Source organism: Somniosus microcephalus, chromosome 1, assembly GCF_052327205.1.
Source record: "Somniosus microcephalus isolate GS21.2 chromosome 1, FLI_Smic_1.0, whole genome shotgun sequence".
In the NCBI taxonomy this organism is placed as follows: domain Eukaryota; kingdom Metazoa; phylum Chordata; class Chondrichthyes; order Squaliformes; family Somniosidae; genus Somniosus; species Somniosus microcephalus.
In genome coordinates, this window is record NC_140987.1 from 239,390,941 (window position 1) to 239,410,449 (window position 19,509).

The 19,509-nt window shown below is 44.5% G+C and overlaps 1 protein-coding gene across 22 annotated transcripts in view; it reads right to left on the reverse strand.

Moving 5' to 3' along the window:
- LOC147124680 (adhesion G protein-coupled receptor L3-like) overlaps window positions 1-19,509 on the reverse strand; it is a 783,432-nt gene that overhangs the window by 126,623 nt on the left and 637,300 nt on the right. For 18 of the 22 annotated variants that reach the window (XM_085991353.1, XM_085991380.1, XM_085991324.1 and 15 more), the window contains 2 exons: window positions 18,452-18,637; window positions 3,242-3,280 (listed from right to left, as the gene is read on the reverse strand). In XM_085991353.1, coding sequence (XP_085847479.1) covers window positions 3,242-3,280; window positions 18,452-18,637 — 225 coding nt within the window. The remainder of the gene's footprint in view (window positions 1-3,241; window positions 3,281-18,451; window positions 18,638-19,509) is intronic. The other 4 variants (XM_085991371.1, XM_085991399.1, XM_085991515.1 and 1 more) reach the window with 1 other exon arrangement.

A 19,509-nucleotide genomic window follows, 5' to 3' on the forward strand; every position in this document is an offset into this window, starting at 1 on the left:
GCATTCCAACCTTAACTTTTTGCTTCCTCCTGGTTACAGCTCCCAATCCCAGGTCGATCTACCTTGACAGTCACACCTACCTTCTCTCTCAAACACAGATGAGATAGATGCATCAGTAAAGTAACATGTGTGAGACACACAGAAAAAGAGAGATACACAGGGGTGAAGAGGTTTACAAAAAAAGACACAGAAACATTAAAAAAGTGCTACAGAAGCCAAAATGAGAAAAAAGTAGTGTTAAATTGAGAGAAAGATTTTCTGTTTCCGTGAACAATGTCAAAGGCAATCAACTATATTATAATATACAGTATGGGCTACATAGAATAATATCCCGATTATAAAATGGCATAATTTCAAACTCACCCTGAGCAAGGCCATAGGAAATCCATTAGTGTTGATGAATGAACAAACCTTTTAGCGCCTAAAAGTAAATACTAGTGTTAAAGTATTCACTGCCCCAGGGTCTATCCAGCAGCAATTGGAAAAGCACTTCCCTCAGTCCTTGACTGAACATTCCCTGATGGTTAAACCATTTTCCATGCACACGTGTCTATGTATTACAGCATCTTCTTGCGCACGGTTATCTTTTTGATCATTGTTTAAAAAGCATTACATTCTGATTGGTTGAATATGATATTAACAAATGGAGGAGAGTCAGGCCCAATGTAAGACACCCTCAAGAAACAGTCCAAAAACAACAGAGTGCCATCAGCTAAGGAGAGTGATTTCTCCTGTCATTTAAGCAATAACAGAGATTTCTAAAAGCTACAAAGGACTAGAAGGAAAAAGAAAACAAGACAGTAGTTCAAACTGCAACAGAAACTGGCAATACTGGTAATCTGAAGATAATAGTCCAACTGAAGGAACTAACCTGGCTATTCTAATTCATTGAGTTAAACTGGTACAGTTATTAGTAACATCCATTATTACTTAAAACACATTTCCACAATCGATTAGAACATTTGAAATGAACCAGTAGCATCAATATATAATTTCAGGAAACGGCACCATAGCTTGGATTCCTTGAGGTCGCTTTTTCTTCCTTCACAATTCTAACATTAGGGATATAATCAAATCACTTGACATTTAGTACAATGTGATATTATATATAATAGGCTCCGTAATTGAAGAAGAAATCTGGAAAAGTTATTTTATATTTGATTTTAATGCACAACTATTATTTCCATAATTAATCAAATTATTGTCATTCTGCCTCATTCTTCGCTGCCATTCCAGTTATTTCAGTACCCAGCACGCTAGTATGCAGCTTGCCAATTTATTCCAATCAGTTTAAAAAGGATGTCAAGCCAAATAGGCCCTCACAGGATGATATCAGAAGTCAAAAAGGCAAAGTTAATTAGAAGATTCAGAAAGTTGTTTGTCACGCACCACAGAACTCCTCAACAAACAGCCAATTCAGTGGTCAAACAAGGGAAACAGCGTCCTCATTAATTCGCCTTTCAGTTGGCATGAAAATGATTTTAGTTCAGTCGCGTCAGTCAAGGCAGAGGCACAGTGCAAAATGGATGTAATGTGTGTGTCAGCACAACAACTTGTCCTAGTGACTACTACACGTTGATAGGCTCCAATTAATAACCATCAGAATTCCCAACATACTTTGAGTTTAGGGGACTCGGATGTTACCCAAATTGAATAATTTGGGGATGGCGGGGTGGGGGCGAAAAGAGAAGTTGTAACATTAAAGGGATCAGCTTCATTCAAAAAGATCATTATTTCAGTTCAAGTGCTGATTATTTTATTCTGAGTAACAGGTTGTTTGGTGACACACTTTCCTGTACATAGATTTTTATTTTAATGTACAGAGGAAACGCTACAAGTAAATGCCAGTTTGATTGGAGGACTGCCTCCACCTCTGCCCATTCAAGGTTTTAGCTGGTTGTTAAGTGACATTTTCTAAAAAGGTTACATGACAAAATGGCAGCATTGGCTCAAACAAAGCACAGCTTATCAAAATGTAGTTCTGCACACTGGCACTGCTGGTTAGCTCAAAAGAACAGACACAAGGTTTCTGCAATTAAGCACCAAGTAGAATACTGCATTTCTAAACCTTGAGCCTGCTGATGACCTGAAATTCACATTGAAAACCAACAGGCAGCAACGAGGGGTTAACGACACATCAGCAGAACACCCCGTAGCATGCAGCCTTCCCTGCAGAGCACCTTTAAGATCTGGGCATGCTGAAGAGTGTGCAAAGCCAGGGTGTCCCTCGGGGCTCTCCTGGAAGATTGTTTCCATTTTTTTCCTCCCCAAATTTCTCTCCTATTCTATCCTCTGCCTACTGGGATACTGTTCACTGGTCACCCTCTGGTACCTTGCCAAAGTGGCTGTTCTTGCATGTAAGCCCAGACCATGGCTATGGGTGTCATTACAGCTGAACTCAAACCAGTTCTCACCTCATGTCCACAACATGCATTTTCTAGCAGGGTAAAGGCTGATGGCCAGTGACCAAGAGCAGGAACCCTCTTGATTTGATGTTCCCCTCCCTATCCCGGGGGCACAGAGGTCAATTCTAGCACCCAAATGAGATCAGCACAGGAACGGGGCCAAATCGTTCTCCTTTGGAATCACCTTCCCTTCCATCAATTGATCCTGACCCGCTGGTTGTGCTCAGCAATAGCTGTCAGAGCGTATAAGAGCCACACGCTGTCATCTTATGCTATCTTTGGTGCAATCAGCACTGCTGAAACCATGACTAGTATTTGTGCAGTGTTCCGAGTGCTTATCCAGAAAGATTCAGTGCAATTAACCTTCTAATATTAAAGCAATTACAACCAATTAGTGCGCAAATAAAGGATGGAAGGTAATTTCCCTACAGGTATTACACCATAAAGATTTCATGTTTCTGATTTTCACGTATAAAAATATTCATGCTTCGCGAGACAGTGCACAGTAATGTCAGGCCACCTTAACCGTAAGCAGTGGCAGATGGGCTGTTGTGAATAGCACAAGTAATTTTTTGCTGGAGTAATACTTCATTTTACAGGACTGCAGCCATTACCAAGGGCACCAGCATGCAAAGAGTGGCCTGCTTAGAGGAAGGGAAAACAAACACCTTATGTCTAATTCCATGAGCCAACCTACAGAGCAATAAATTAAGGCAGCTAATTTAAGCAGTCAGTAAGCCTCAGGGAGACACAGAGCACAGGAGAAATGCCAGCGCACAAAAGGGGGTTTTAAAATGGTGAAAAGACATAGTAAAATAAAGCCGTGGCTAAGTTACCTGAACGTAGGCCCTGCAAGAGCGCTCTCTTTTCTGAAGCTGAATCCACAGAGCCAGCATTATCAATGAAACACAGAATATTGGAAAATTAATAACAATAGGAGGGCATGATAGGAAAATAAAAAAAACACTGCAGTTTTACCTTTTGAGTACACAACAGGAAGAAACAACCAACATTAAAGAGTCGATTGTAAAAAACAGAGCTCAGCCTGCGAGCTTTTCCTTTTTTTTTTGCATGCTAAGTTACCCCAGTTAGCATTCAGGTTAATGAGAAATATTGAACATTCAGATCACTTTCCCAGTCCTACACTTAAGTCACATGACAAAACCAGATTACCCCAGTTTGAATTTCTGTACCTAATTTCTTCCCACTATAATTTTCCCGCAAATGTTTTACTGTAGCTTTGATGGCTCATTATACAGAGATGATTCAAACTGCATGGAGATGTTCCAGTCTGCATTGACGAATTACCTGAATTTGACTGATTGAATCTTTGTCCTAAGTTACTGGTAAAAGAAGCAGCAAGTGCCAGACAAATGGCACTAAAGAATTTACTAATAAACAGTACATTCTGAAAATAGCTCATTTGAAATAATGAACTATGACACCAATTCTCAGAATATCAGGCATTTTGCATAAGTTGTCCATTGCACACTGTCACAAAATTTTTTACAACATGTTTATATTGTGCCATTACATTGTTATATGAGCGAGTCCAAGGCGTGAACACTCAAGGCCAGTTAAGGTAAAGTTGATCAAATGCTATTGATGTTTGTGTATTTAGAGGTGGGACCACTAAATTGAATTTTAAGATTTTAGCGTGTTTAAAATGTAATATATTTAATCACCGATACTCAACATTTCTATGGTAATTAGCAGATGCCACATTTGTGCTACAGCCCAGGGTTGTAACAAATTCACCTTTAGCACCATTACATCTGGTCTGGACGTCAAACATTTTACAAAAATAGAAGCCGTTTTTTTTTTTCCTAATTCTTTCATACCAATATCTCACATGCAATGCAAATAATTCAACATTTTTAACAGCTTTATTGTTAACCTTATATGCTTGAGTAAATCAATAACTTTTTTTGAGACATCTTGGAACCTTTGAACAAAAATGTCCATTAATCGCAGAATGAAACACAATGAATTCACATACCCCTCCCCACTCCTGCTATGTGACCTGGACGAATGTCAAATTAGCCAGATTCAAAACTCACGCAACTCGAATATGGCTCTCGAAATTCACAGCCCTAATACTTCTTGTGTACAATGGGACATTTAAACAATTGGGCACTCAAGCTTGCCTTGAGACTTAAAAAGGTTCAAAACAAGAAATAGCCGCAAACATAGTTCAATGCATCATCCAAAATGGGAATTAACACTCGGGAATAAAATGAATCTTGGCTTTTTGTTTTCACTTCTCTGCAGCAGTTACATAAGAGCAGGAGTAGGCCATACGGTCCCTCGAACCTGCTCTGCCATTCAATAAGATCATGGCTGATCATTGACCTCAACTCCACTTTCCCACCCGATCTCCATATCCCTTCATTCTGCTAGAGTCCAAAAGTCTATTTGAGTATAAGAGTAAACTTGTCACTGCTGAAGTGGAAAATGATCCAAGCCACCCAATGATGTTGCTCTTTGCTAGGTTTTTTATGCCACATTGTTAAGGAGCTTTAATTTGCAAATGGAAAGCAGTCACTCCTCTCCTGAACTGAGCACAAAAGACTGCAAGAAAATTACTGAGCTTGTCATTTGGCACAATGATTCAGATCACTGTTTTCCATGGCTTTGTACACACTACAAATTCTGTTAGTTCATATTGATTCGTATTGACTGTATTCTCGGAACTGAAACTGATATATGCAGGAAGAAAAATAGAAAAGCAGAGTATTTTTTAAATGGAGGGAGATTGGGAAATGTTGGTGTTGAGAGAGAACTGGGTGTCCTTGTACACGAATCACTGAAAGTTAACAAGCAGGTACAGCAAGCAATTAGGCCTTTATTACATGAGGATTTGAGTACAAGAGTAAAGATATCTTACTGCAATTATATAGGGCCCTGGTGAGACCACACCTGCAGTATTGTGTACAGTTTTGGCTTCCTTACCGAAGGAAGGATATACTTGCCATGGAGGGAGTGCAATGAAGGTTCACCAGACTGATTCCTGGGAAGAGGGGATTGTTCTATGAGGAGAGATTGAGTAGACTAGGCCTATATTCTCTAGAGTTTAGAAGAATGAGAGGTGATCTCATTGAAACATACTACATTCTTACAGGGCTTGACAGGGTAGATGCAGGGAGGATGTTTCCCCTGGCTGGGGAGTCTAGAACCAGGGGTCACAGTCTCAAAATAAGGGGTCAGCCATTTAGGACTGAGAGGAGGAGAAATTTCTTCGCTCAGAGGGTGGTGAATCTTTGGAATTCTCTACCCCAGAGGGCTGTGGAATCTTTGGAATTCTCTACCCCAGAGGGCTGTGGAGGCTCAGTTGTTGTGTATATTCAAGACAGAGATCGATGGATTTTTGGATATTAAGGGAATCAAGGGATATGGGGATAGTTCAGCAAAGTGGAGATGAGGTAGAAGATCAGCCATGATCTTATTGAATAGCGGAGCAGGTTCGAGGGGCTGAATGGCCTACTGCTGCTCCTATTTCTTATGTTCTTCAAAGGTAGTTCAAATTAAATCATGCACCTGAAATGGCCAGAAGCATAAGGGTATTAGAAAATCTGTACTGCTTACATAAGATATATGGCACAGAAACAGGCCATTCGGCCCAACCAGTCCATGCCGCTGTTTATGCTCCACACGAGCCTCCTCCTATATTTTCTCATCTAAATCTATCTGCATTACCCTCTATTCCCTTTTCCCTCATATGCTTGTCTAGCCTCCTCTTAAATGCTTCCATACTACAATATTCGCTTCAACCACTCCCTTTGGTAGCGAGTTCCACATTCTCACCAATCTTTGGGTAAAGAAGTTTTTTCTGAATTCCCTATTGGATTTCTTGGTGACTATCTTATATTGATGGTCTCTAGTTATGCTCTTCCCCACAAGTGGAAACATTCTCTCTGTATCCACTCTATCAAAAGTTTTAATAATTTAAAGACCTCTATTAAGTCACCCCTCAGCCTTCTTTTTTCAAGAGAAAAGAGACCCAGTCTGTTCATCCTTTCCTGATATGTATACCTTTGCATTTCTGGTATCATCCTTGTAAATCTTCTCTGCACCCTCTCCAGTGCTGCTATATCCTTTTTATAATTTGGCTACCAGAACTGTACGCAGTACTCGAAGTGTGGTCTAACCAAGGTTCGATACAGGTTTAGCATAACTTCCCTACTTTTCAATTCTAGACCTCTAGAAATAAACCCTAGTGCTTGGTTTGCTTTTTTTATGGCCTTGCTAACCTGTGTCGCAACTTTTAGTGATTTGTGAGTTTGTACTCCTAGATCCCTTTGTTCCTCTATCCCACCTGGACTCGCACCTTCCAAGTGATAAGTGACCTCCCTATTCTTCCTAACAAAATGTAATACTTCACATTTATCTGTGTTGAGCTTCATTTGCTAATTATATGCCCATTCTGCAAGTTTATTAATGCCCTCCTGTAACTTGTTGCAGTCCTCCTCGGTATTGATTATCCTTCCCCCCCCCCCCCTGCAATTTGGTGTAATCCGCAAATTTAGAAATTGTATTTTTGATTCCTAAGTCTAAATCGTTGATGTAAATTGTGAACAGCAGTGGTCCCAGCACTGATCCTTGTGGAACACCTTCTGCCACTGTGAATAGCTATCCTTTGCCCCTACTCTCTGCTTTCTGTCCTGAAGCCAGCCAGCAATCCATTCTGCTACTTCTCCCCTGACTCTGCATTCTCTGACCTTGTTCATCATGGGGTACCTTATCGAAGGCCTTTTGAAAATCCAGGTGTATTACATCTACTGCATTTCCATTGTCTACTCCTTCTGTTGCCTCTTTAAAAAATTCAATAAGGTTAGTAAAGCAAGACTTTCCCTTTTGAAATCCATGTTGACTATTCATTATTATATTTTTGGTTTCTAGATGTTCTTCTATTTTCTCCTTTGGTAGGGATTCCATTATTTTTCTTACCACTGACATTAAGCTCACTGGTCTATAATTCCCTGGACATGTTTTATCCCCCTTCTTAAATATCGGTATTACATTAGCTACCCGCCAGTCCTCTGGCACTATACATTTTTCTAACGAATTATTAAATATGCGTAGTAATGCCTCTGCTATCTCTTCCCTAGATTCTTTTTAAATGCGTGGATGCAATCCATCGGGACCAGGGGTTTTATCCTCTTTGCGTTTGATTAATTTATTTAATATATTGCTTTTTTTATTTTAAATATTTAATATATCCTTTTTTAAATTTTAAATCACATTACTAATCTCATCATCCAATGTCATGCCCACCTGTTCTATCTCCCTGGTAAATACTGAAGCAAAATAATTATTTAATATTTCTGCCATCTCTCTATCGTTACCTGTGGTATTATCCTGACTATCCCTTAATGGCCCTATTCCCATCCCAACCTTCCTTTTTTTTTATTGATGTGCCTATAAAACATTTTACTATTTTGTTTTATGTTCCTTGATAATTAAATTTCATAGTTCCTCTTTGCTTCCCTAATTTTTTTTTGACTTCTCGCCAACTCTTTTCGTATTCTCCCTCATCATGCACTCCCCTGCTGTCTACGTACTTAATGTATGCCTCTTTCCTTGCCCTCAATTGTTCCCTTATGGCTTTATTCATCCATGGAGCCTCATTAGTGTTTAGTTTGTTCTTTCCTTTTATCGGAATATATTTTTCCTGCACTCTGTTGAACACCGTTTTAAATGTTTCCCATTGCTGTTCTACATCGTTGTTTGACAATATTGTTGCCCATTCCCCACCGCCCCCCCCCACCCCCAAGTTCTATTCTCAGCCCCGCTCCAATCTATTAACCTGGTTTACATCATACTTATGTCCTTCTCAATTATCTTAAAGCATATTATATTATGGTCACTATTGCCTAGATGTTCCCCTACCTTTACTTCTCTCATCTGCTCTTGTTCATTCCCCATTACTAGATCCAACAGCGAATCCTCCCTTGTTGGGCTTTTTATATATTGGGTTAGAAAGGAGTCCTGTACACATTTAGGAACTCCATTCCCTTATCTCCTTTACCTCCCTCTTCTGTCCAATTAATATCAGGGTAGTTGAAATCCCCCATGATTATTATTCTATGTTTTTTACTCATTTCTCTAATATGTCTGCATATTTCTTCCTCCACCTCCCTTCCACTATTAGGTGGTCTGTAGACTACGCCTATTCGTGTGATTGATCCTTTATTATCTCTATCCATGTGGATTCTATTTTTGTCTTGCTGATATCTGCGTCACTTCTTTGTACTGCCATTATGTTATCCCTAATAAGTATAGTTACTCCACCTCCCCTTTTCCCTCCCTATCTTTTCTAATATGTTATACCCTGCAATGTTTAATTCCCAGTCCTGATTTTTCTGTAGCCATGTCTCAGTAATCCCTACTATGTCTGGTTCCTTGCAACATATGATTGCCTCCAGCTCTCCTGTTTTATTATGGACACTGTGTGCATTGATGTACAGACAGTTTAACTCATTTTTAAATAGGATTTCCTCTCATTTTATATTTAACCATCTTTTTAGACTTCTGTTCTATAACTCTATTTATTCCCTTGCCATGAATGTCCTCCCTTATTTTATTCTTTCCTATGATCTCTTTTCCTGTTTTGTTTATATTTTGGCTGGTTACATTTTTTGTAGATCCTTCCCCCCTCTTACTAGTTTAAAGCCTTTGCCACTTCCCTATTTACCCTTTCCGCTAGGACTCGGGTCCCATCCTGGTTCAGGTGTCCCATGAAAAGGAACCCGTTTCCCACACCAGCCCTTTAGCCACGTGTTAATTCTCCTGATCTGTCTGCTTTTATGCTAACTGGCACGTGGCTTGGGCAAGAATCCAGAGATTATTTCGCTCGAGGTCCTGCTTTTCAATTTAGATCCTAACTCAAGGTGTGTAGAAGGCACTGGAGATACCAAAAGGAGCTGGAATTGGTTTAATAAGATGGACTCAAACTGAATTACATATAGATCAGTTTGATCATCTTGTTAAGGTTCAACTCAGTGAGGCCATCGTCCATACATTAACAGTGTAGCTTTTTCACAGTTTACTCTAAGTTTGTGTACATATTACGGCTTTCAAAAGGGAGCTGGATAAGTATCTGAAAAGAAATTTGCAGGGCTACAGGGAAAGGGCGAGGGAGTGGGACAGGCTGAAGTGCTCTTGCAGAGAGCCGGCACAGGCTCGACGAGCCGAATGGCCTTCTTCCATGCTGTAACCATTCTATGATTCTAAACACTTGAGCCATTTAACCCTTTTCTCACATCCATTAACCATTTCATTTTTTTCGCTTGAATGGACTCAGCAATTGCAGTGGCAGAAGATTGAACAGGTCGGTTATAAACTCCCCCTATGCAAGAAGATTATGAAGAATCTCGCACGTAGCTGGATGGGATACAATTTTAATCCAGCTTCTGGACTAAGTGGGTGACATCATGTCATCCACACAAGTCTCATCCCAGACACTGGTCTATGAATCAGTTTGCTGGAGTGTTTATTGTTCTTGTTCAACTGATAAGACAGTAAAACAAATGATCGCCGAGACAGTCAAGCTTTTGATATGGCAAGCAAACACTCAAGTATCATTACGAGGGCAACTACACTGACCAAATAAGTCAAATTCAATTTTTATTAGATGGAATTACAGTATTTTCTGGGATTTATAACCAGTGTTTTGGGGGTTGTGTTCTCAGATTCAGTCTGTTTTTCCATGAAAAACATGAATAAGTAGCCTTGGTTAACACTTACTGAATAATTATAGAGAAAACTTCCATCCTATCTATATCACTTTATAATGAATGTTAAATAGTTTTTATGAAACATTGGCCTAGAAATTCACTGGCCTTAGCGCCGCTTTTGAGGCGCTAGAGGGCCTAGCGCCGAAGTTATGGCCAGTTTAGAAATTGACAGGGGCCCTAAATCGGCGTTAGGCCGGTAGCGCTGCGCCGGCACCGATGACGTCATCGGTGTGCGCAGCGTCCCGGTTGCCATGGTAACCCGCCCGAACTCGGAAATTGAGTTGCGGCCGCCTCGCCCGTGGCAGCCGCAAGCAACGTTCTGGCAGAGGTGCCTTACAGAACTTTGCGCCGGCGCATTAAAGGCCCCGCGGCGGCCGGACGCTTTCCCGCCGGCCGCCTGGCCGCAGCTCCCTCCCCGGACTTCCCCCCCCTCCCCCCCCCCCGGAACAGAAGCAAGCCCGGCACTTGTCCGAGGTGCCGGGCTCATTTTTAAAAAGATTATCGCGGGCCGCGGCTGGGTGCAGGCAGCTCCTCCTTAACGGAAGGAGGAGGCCTGCACTTCCCGAGCCTGCCGCACCGCAGCGGGCGCCGCAGCGCCGGAATAGCGCCGCAATGCGGCGCGTGGCGCCAGTTTTGAGGCGCTGAGACCCCTCAGTAGCGCCGGCAGCCGTTTGGGCGCGGCGCTACTGAATTTTTGGCGCGCGCAGGGGGACTTAGCGCCGACACTAACTTCCGGCGCTAAAGCCCTTGCTGCGCCGAAACCGAATTTCTAGGCCTTTATTCATATCACTTTTTTGCTGTACAAATGTCATGCGTTATCACTAACCAAAAGGACAAAGAGACAACCTATTCTTAGCCCTCTACCAATGCCCTATCATCACTGCTTACAGGTACAGAAGATTGAATGAAGTAACCCTCAATATCCAACTCTTGCTTCCACAGCTGTGGGAAGGCTTCACTATGCAGACAACACAGTTGAAATCAGGAACTCACTTTGTGGAAAATCATTGCTGGAAAGCTATATCCTGCTATTTTGTGTTCCACTATACTGGCAAACCAACAAAGATCATTTGCAACCCACTACCTCACTGACACAACAAACACTCTGCCGTTAAAACAGTCCCAACATTAGTTGTACAAAGATTTTAGGGTTTTAGCCCAGAGCGAATTTCGGATGGGGGTGGGGAGGGGGCGAGTGAAAGGCAAACACACTCACTGGGCCATATATTTTAAGCCTGGTATACTTTAACTCCTGGACTTCATTTAAATGTGACTGGCGGGTTTTCCACCTGATCGCACTAGAATCAGGAAGCACGTAATTTCAGGCCGTCCTCCAGAAACCTATATAAAAGTAGGAATGTGGGTTGCATTCCCTTCTAGCAGATTGTTGTGCGAGATTGCTGCAAGAAGATTTTCTGCAACGATGAGTAAGAAGCAAGTCCCCAGAGGTCCTGGTCGAAAAGGTGAGGGTGAGGAAGGAAGTTCTCCTTCCCACCAATGGCAGGATGTCAACACATCTGCTCCCTCGCCAACCTCTCATCCAATAGCCACCACGGTGCCAGCTGGGCTAGCCTCCCCGGCATCAGCCAAAGTGCTATGGTCTGGATGCATGCCCTCATAGATTCGAGTACCCAGAAATCGCTAGCCACAAGCATCTCAAGGGTCCCAACTTGAACAACAGCAGCCTTCCACTAACTTTGATGAAGCGACTGAGGGAGCACCTTGTAAACATAGAAGATAGGAGCAAGAGTAGGCCATTCGGCCCTTCGAGCCTGCTCCGCCATTCAATGAGATCATGGCTGATCATCCAAACTCAGTACCCTGTCCCTGTCTTCTCCCCATATCCCTTGATCCCTTTAGCCTTAAGAAATATATCTAATTCCTTCTTGAATATATTTAATGAATTGGCCTCCACTGCCTTCTGTGGTAGAGAATTCCACAGGTTCACCACTCTCTGGGTGAAGAAATTCCTCCTCATCTCTGTCCTAAATGGCTTACCCCTTATCCTTAGACTGTGACCCCTGGTTCTGGACTCCCCTGCCATCGGGAACATCCTTCCTGCATCTAGTCTGTCTAGTCCTGTTAGAATTTTATAAGTTTCAATGAGATCCCCTCTCAATCTTCTAAACTCCAGTGAGTATAAGCCCAATCGACCCAATCTCTCCTCATACGTCATTCCTGCCATCCCAGGTATCAGTCAGGTGAATTTTCGCTGCACTCCCTCCATGGCAAGAACATCCTTCCTCAAATAGGGCGACCAAAACTGCACACAATACTCATGGTGTGGTCTCACCAAGGCCCTGTACAACTGCAGCAAGACATCCTTGTTCCTGTACTCGAACCCTCTCGCTACAAAGGCCAACATACCATTTGCCTTCTTAACCGCCTGCTGCACCTACATGCTTACCTTCAGCGACTGGTGCACAAGGACACCCAGGTCTCGTTGCACTTCCCCTTCTCCCAATCTATTGCTGTTCAGATAATAAGCTGCCTTCCTGTTTTTGCCACCAAAGTGGATAACCTCGCATTTATCCACATTATACTGCATCTGCCAAATCACCCAACCTGTCCAAATCATACTGGAGTTTCTCGGCATCCTCCTCACAGCACACACGCCCACCCAGCTTTGTGTCATCTGCAAACTTGGAGATATTACATCTAGTTCCCTCGTCCAGATCATTAATATATATTATGAATAGCTGGGGTCCTAGGACCAATCTCTGCGGTGCCCCACTAGTCACTGCCTGCCACTTGGAAAAAAAAACGTTTATTCCAACTCTTTGCTTCCTGTCTGCCAACCAGTTCGCTATCCAAGTCAGTACCTTGCCCCCAATCCCATGTGCCTTATCTTAACACACTAATCTCTTATGTGGGACCTTATCGAAAGCCTTCTGAAAGTCCAAATATACCACATCCACTGGTTCTCCCTTATCTATTCTACCAGTTACATCCTCAAAAAATTCCAGTAGATTAGTCAAGCACGATTTACCTTTTGTAAATCCATGTTGACTTTGTCCGATCCTGTTACCGTTTTCCAAGTGCTCTGCTATTACATCTTTTAAATAATGGACTCTAGCATTTTCCCCACTACCGATGTCAGGCTTACCGGTCTATAATTTCTCGTTTTCTCTCTACCACCTTTTATGAATAGTGGGGTAACATTAGCTACCCTCCAATCCATGGGAACTGTTCCAGAGTCTATAGAATTTTGGAAGATGACCAGCAATGCATCTACTTTTTCTAGGGCCACTTCCTTAGGTACCCTAGGATGTAGATTATCAGGCCCTGGGGATTTATCAGCCTTCAATCCAGTCAATTTCCCTAACACCATTTCCCTACAAATACTGACTTCATTCAGTTCCTCCCTCTCATTAGACCCTATGTTCCCCGACATCTCTGGGAGGTTATTTGTGTCCTCCTTTGTGAAGACAGAATCAAAGTATGTATTTAATTGGTCAGCCATTTCTTTGTGTCCCATTATAAATTCCCCTGATTCTGACTGCAAGGGACTACGTTTGACTTCACCAATCTTTTTCTCTTCACATATACGTAGGAGTAATGGAGTTAGTAAATCCTCTTAAGTAAGGGAACCTGGGTTGACACTTGGTTGAGGGATGAATTCAAAGTAATTAGTGTATTTGGTATTAAATTAATCAGATATCATATTTGGGACTTTGGTCTGCAGTGTGTTTTCTTAGCAGCTCCTGAATTTGCATCGTCAGTATATCATTCATATAAGGTTTCTTTTTTCTTTCTTTTAAGGTTGGCTGAATGGTTTCCAGGATTAAGGGAGTGGTGCAGGGGTTAACGGGGACTGTTAATGCAGAGCAGCTTTGTGTAACTTCACGGGAGGGAACCAAGTGCTGTTCTATCAACTGATCCCTGGCCTCTCTGGCTTCAGTGCGCTCTGCTCACCCTCCTTCTTCTGCTTCTCTCTTGCCTTCAACCAATTCTTTCTCGTCAAATGAGGACAGTTGCTGTTGCTCTGCCTCCTCCAGCTGCAATCCTCTCTGAATTGTCATGTTGTGCAACATGCTGCACACTACAATAATGCGACAGACTTTGTGTCGGGCGTATTGTAGGGAGCCCCAAGACCTATCCTGGTACCTGAACCTTTAATAGCCCATGGCTATGATTTTGAGCCGATTAGCCTCCTTCTTGGGCCGAATGGCCTCCTTCTGTGCTGTATCATTCTATGATTGGACCCGAGCTGTTGAGGAGTGATGCAGAGGGGTATCATCGGCCATGGGTGCAGGGGGGTAATCCTCGTCTCCAAGTAGTCATCCTTTTACATTGGTGGAAGGGCAGAATAGTGGGCAGGGATAGAGGAGTGTCACAGGATAAAGATGACGTGACATCTGCCAGAAAAACTGCCAAAGAATTCTGATACTTCTGTGGTGATCTCACACCAACTGAACAGTAATTGAGCGATAGCTTTTCCAGCTTCCGGCTGATCTTCTGATGCCTTGATGGCTACATCAGTGCAGTCTATACTGCCCTGGACAAAAGGGAAGCCGGCCACTGCTGCAAATCCCAGAGCTCTATAATTTTGAGTGTTGGCATCTGTGGGAAAGGTAATATATTAGTTGGCCCCGGTAAATAGGGCATTGGTGACCTCCTTGATACAGCCGCACGGTGCAGGTTGGGAGATACGAGTGAAAGAAGATGGAGGTGAAAAAGTTAGAGAGCCACTGCCAGAGCATGGCCACCTGGCCCAGCATGCAGCTGCCCGTGTTGCAGGAGGCTGTAGTGATCAACAGCAGCCTGCCTAGTGAAGCACAGCCTCCTCATGGACTGCTGCTCAGAGATATCCAAGGCAGTGACTCTGGGCTTATAGATGCCGAGGGCTGGGTAACGTTTCGACGAGCATACCCCCCCACCACCTGGCCAGATAAAGTGACGGCCTGCACGAATACAGCAGGATCGGGACGTTAAGTCAAATCAATCGATTTTAATGGCAACCCCCTCCCCCACCGGAGTGGGTTAATAACAACCTTGTTATTTGAAGTGTCACTCTGGCTGATCAATTGGCTCACTATACATCAGCCTTGGATGTTTTTAAACTGAATTCTGATCTAACCATAGCCATTGTTAGTGAATAATTTTATTGCTTCTTGGTATAAAATAATTTTTAAAGCTTTAATTCTACATCATTAAGCATAGCACTGGTTTGCTGTTGATTGTACTGAAATGGAGTTTGTTTTAATACGCACTTAGGATTTTATAAACATAAATGCTGACATTAAGGGCAATTTGTAGCACCTGATCACTGAAAATCAATTTCATTCAGTGGTGTGGATTGGATATGCAAGTCACTGTACCATGCCAAATGGCATCCTGAGGAAACATCTGATGCACTGTTGCAAGCCTGCCATAACTTAACCAGTCTATTTAAAAAGGAATAACTAAACAGGTCACCAAGAGTTTAAGGGCCCATCTTCCCCCACCCAAAATACAGAAGCCATGAAAATGAAAGATTGCAAGGAAACACAAAACAACTTTTTTAATCCACCTGGTAACAAGATAGTTGAATTTCTGCCCCTGCAAGTGTTGTTTCGAGAACATTTGACATTTTGAGATAAATGTTCTTTCACTAGAAGAGGGCAGAGGCCTGCACATTGCCCAGAAGGCATTCATTATGTTGGTTGGTTTTGAGATGCCAGATGCTTCGCAATGTATCCTTGTTCCACCTCTACCATAGCACAGAACTGTGTAACTACACGCTCTATTATGAATGAGTACAGAATTCAACAATTCCACTTGGTTTTCACACAGCTAAGCACTGTTGGTATAACAGATCACCTTACTTAGCAGCACCCAGAGAATAAAATTCTAGTTCAGTTTTGAGCCTTGCTTGGTAAAAAGTATGGTCACTAAAGAGGAGAACCTCGCCAAGCCCCCGCAATTGGACCCCCCCCCGCACCCCGGCCCTTCTAATCTCCCTCCAATCTCCCCCCACGAGGCCACGCCCTGCCCCACAAGGCCTCCGATCTCCGACACCCGCACTGGCCTTCCGACTCCCTCTTCGGCCTTCCGACCCTCCATCCAAACACCACTGACATCACCAGTGATCTGGCACCCCGACCTTGCATCCAATGACCAGCCCACCGACCTTCCCTCCAATGACCCGGCCCCCGATCTCCCCTCCAACTACCCAACCTTGCCTCCAACGACCGGACCCCGCATCCAACGACCCGACCCCCGACCTCGCATCCAACGACCCGACCTCCCCTCCAACAATCCGACTCCCGACCTCCCCTCCAACTACCCGGCCCCCCCTCCAACGACCCGACCCCCGTCCTCGCCTCCAACTACCTGGCCCCCGACCTCTCATCCAACGACCCGACCCCTGCTCCAACTACCCAACCGCCCCGCCAACAATCCGACCCCCGACCTCCCCTCCAACGACCTGGCCCCCGACCTCCCTTCCAACGACCTGACCCCCAGCACACCCTCCAACAATCCGACCTCCCCTCCAATGACCTGGCCCCCGACCTCCCCTCAAACAATCTGGCCCCCGACCTCCTCTCCAATGACCCGACCCCCAGCCACCCCTCCAACAATCCGACCCCCCCTCCAACAATCCGGCCCCCGATCTCCCCTCCAACGACCTGACCCCTGACCTCCCCTCCAACGGCCCAACCCCCGACCTCCCCTCCAACGACCCGGCCTCCGACCTCCCCTCCAACGACCCGGCCTCCGACCTCCCCTCCAATGACCCGGCCTCCGACCTCCCCACCAGCGACCCGGCCTCCGACCTCCCCTCCAGCGACCCGGCCTCCGACCTCCCCTCCAACGACCCGGCCTCCGACCTCCCCTCCAACGACCCGGCCCCCGACCTCCCCTCCAACCTCCCCTCCAACGACCCGGCCTCCGACCTCCCCTCCAACGACCCGGCCTCCGACCTCCCCTCCAACGACCCGGCCTCCGACCTCCCCTCCAAAAACCTGACCCCGACCACCCCTCCAATGACCCGACCTCCCTTCCAACCTGATCCCCGGCCTCCGACCTCCCCTCCAACGACCTGGCCTCCCCTCCAACAACCTGACCCCGACCTCCCCTCCAACAACCCGACCTCCCCTCCAACGACCGGACCCCCGACCTCCCCTCCAACGACCCGGCCTCCGACCTCCCCTCCAACGACCCGGCCCCCGACCTCCCCTCCAACGACCTGACCCCCGACCTCCCCTCCAACAATCCGGCCCCCGACCTCCCCTCCAACGACCCGATCCCCGACCTCCCGTCCAACGACCCGATCCCCGACCTCCCCTCCAACGACCTGACCCCGACCTCCCCTCCAATGACCTGACCCCCAACCTCCCCTCCAATGACCTGACCCCGACCTCCCCTCCAACGACCTGACCCCGACCTCCCATCCAACAACCTGACCCCCGACCTCCCCTCCAACGACCTGACCTCGACCTCCCCCCCCCCGCCCCCCCCCAACGACCTGGCCACCGGCCTCGATGACTATCCCCAGCCTTCTGACCACGCCCCCCATCCCGATCCTTCCCTCACTCCTCTCTATGGCCTGGTGCACCAGGCCCATCCACCTAACAGACAGCCAGCCTTTCCATCTGGCTGGCTGCGGACGGGAAACAGAATCAAAATGTTAAACAGGCCCTGCCGTTAAATTCGGCAGGGCCCGAGGGAAACCCATTCTCCCAGGTTTCCCAACTGCTTTCCAGCCCCCTGACCCGCCTCCAAATTAAAATTTTGGCGAGGGAGTCAGCAAACAACATCGTTCTCCTGTTCTCTGAACTAATCAAACCCTAATGTCAGCTCATTGTGGGTACACAAATCTCTTCCAACCTCACACAGGTGAGTCCCAGATGTCTCACTTTGAATTCTGCTGCACTTTTGTAGAAATGACGTAAAGATATCAACTGATTATTAAAACAAAAATAGAAAATCGAAACAGTTGAGCTCCCAGGGGTTTAATTTCCTCTGTCACTGTACTACATAACAAGTTTATGCAAAGTTTCTGAATGTGCTATTTTTATGCAATTGTTAGACCATTTAGAGAGCAAACAAAGGAATTTTACATGAATGTATTAAGCAGTAACTGTCACAGGAAATTAAGTCCCTAGTAACTATCCTAAATCAGAGAGATTAAAGCCCAATTTGAATATATGTCTGCTGTATAAGAGTCCTCCAACTGGGCAGTGCAATTAGTTGATTTATGAGAGTCAGAACCAGCTTGCATATAAAGAGGAATTATTTTAGGTGAATTCAGTGTGAATCATAGAAAGGGAAGGGAAGGGAAGGGAGAAGTGAATAAAACATAAAGCAAAGGTACAGGTTTCCTACCTTGTTCAGGCTCCGAGCTGCACTGTCTTTTCCACCTGGAGTAAGGTTACGGAGTTGCACGTTTAACAAATCCACTAACTGTTCCATGAGCTTTACGGAAAACAAAATATCTCCAGCATGAATCAGACTTTTAGTCTGCTCTGCAAGCTCTCGAGCAATATTGGCAGCAGTCTCACCAGATCGAACCTGTGATTTAAAAAAAAGCCATTTTTATTTTTAAAAAGGTAAATTGTCTTTGAAGAATAAGGCATACTTCACCAAAGTATTTTCCAGTACCATGGGAAAGACATACTAAGGAATAGTCTTTTTAAGAAGCTTCTTGGTCAGTACCATGTGGCTAATTCTTATATACAGCAGAGTGCCATTGTCCTTCAATGTTATGGTGGGGGAAGCTACCACCATTTGGAGGAGGGTGTTGAGCAATGCGACACACGCACGCACGCGCACACACATACACACACACACACTTATCAGTGCAGTAGAATTCTGTCTCGCAGTATATAAGATAGGACCTAGGTTATGTAAAGGTTAACATTATTTGAATAATGGCAACGAGGACACTGCGGGTTGTATTTTCTTTTGAGTGCTAATTTTAATGAAAGGGTAAATAGGGAAGAATTGGCAGAAAGCCACAATGGTCTTTTTGTCCAGCTTTACTGTTACAAAATGTGTTAAATTAGTGAGAATTTTTTAAGCTTGTTAAAAGCCCAACCAGAAGAAATTCATGCAGGACAAGTTTTTTGCCACAAAAGTCATCCATATGGGACAGAAGAGTCAACCACTTGGCATCCACTGCTCCAGAGAAGTCCGGTTTCATCCATTCAGCAGTGACCACCAGCAACAGAGACAGCTATAGTTTTAGCACACTATAAAATTGCTCTAATTTCTGCATATAGAGCTATTTGTGCACCTACAATGGTAACAATCCAATTAGGAACAGTTAATACTCCATCTATGTGTAAATGGCATGCAATCGCACAAGAAAATGATTAAATCAATGCATTTTTTCCGGGGATACAAATTATTCTTTCATTCAAGGCAACCGAACATCACGGATA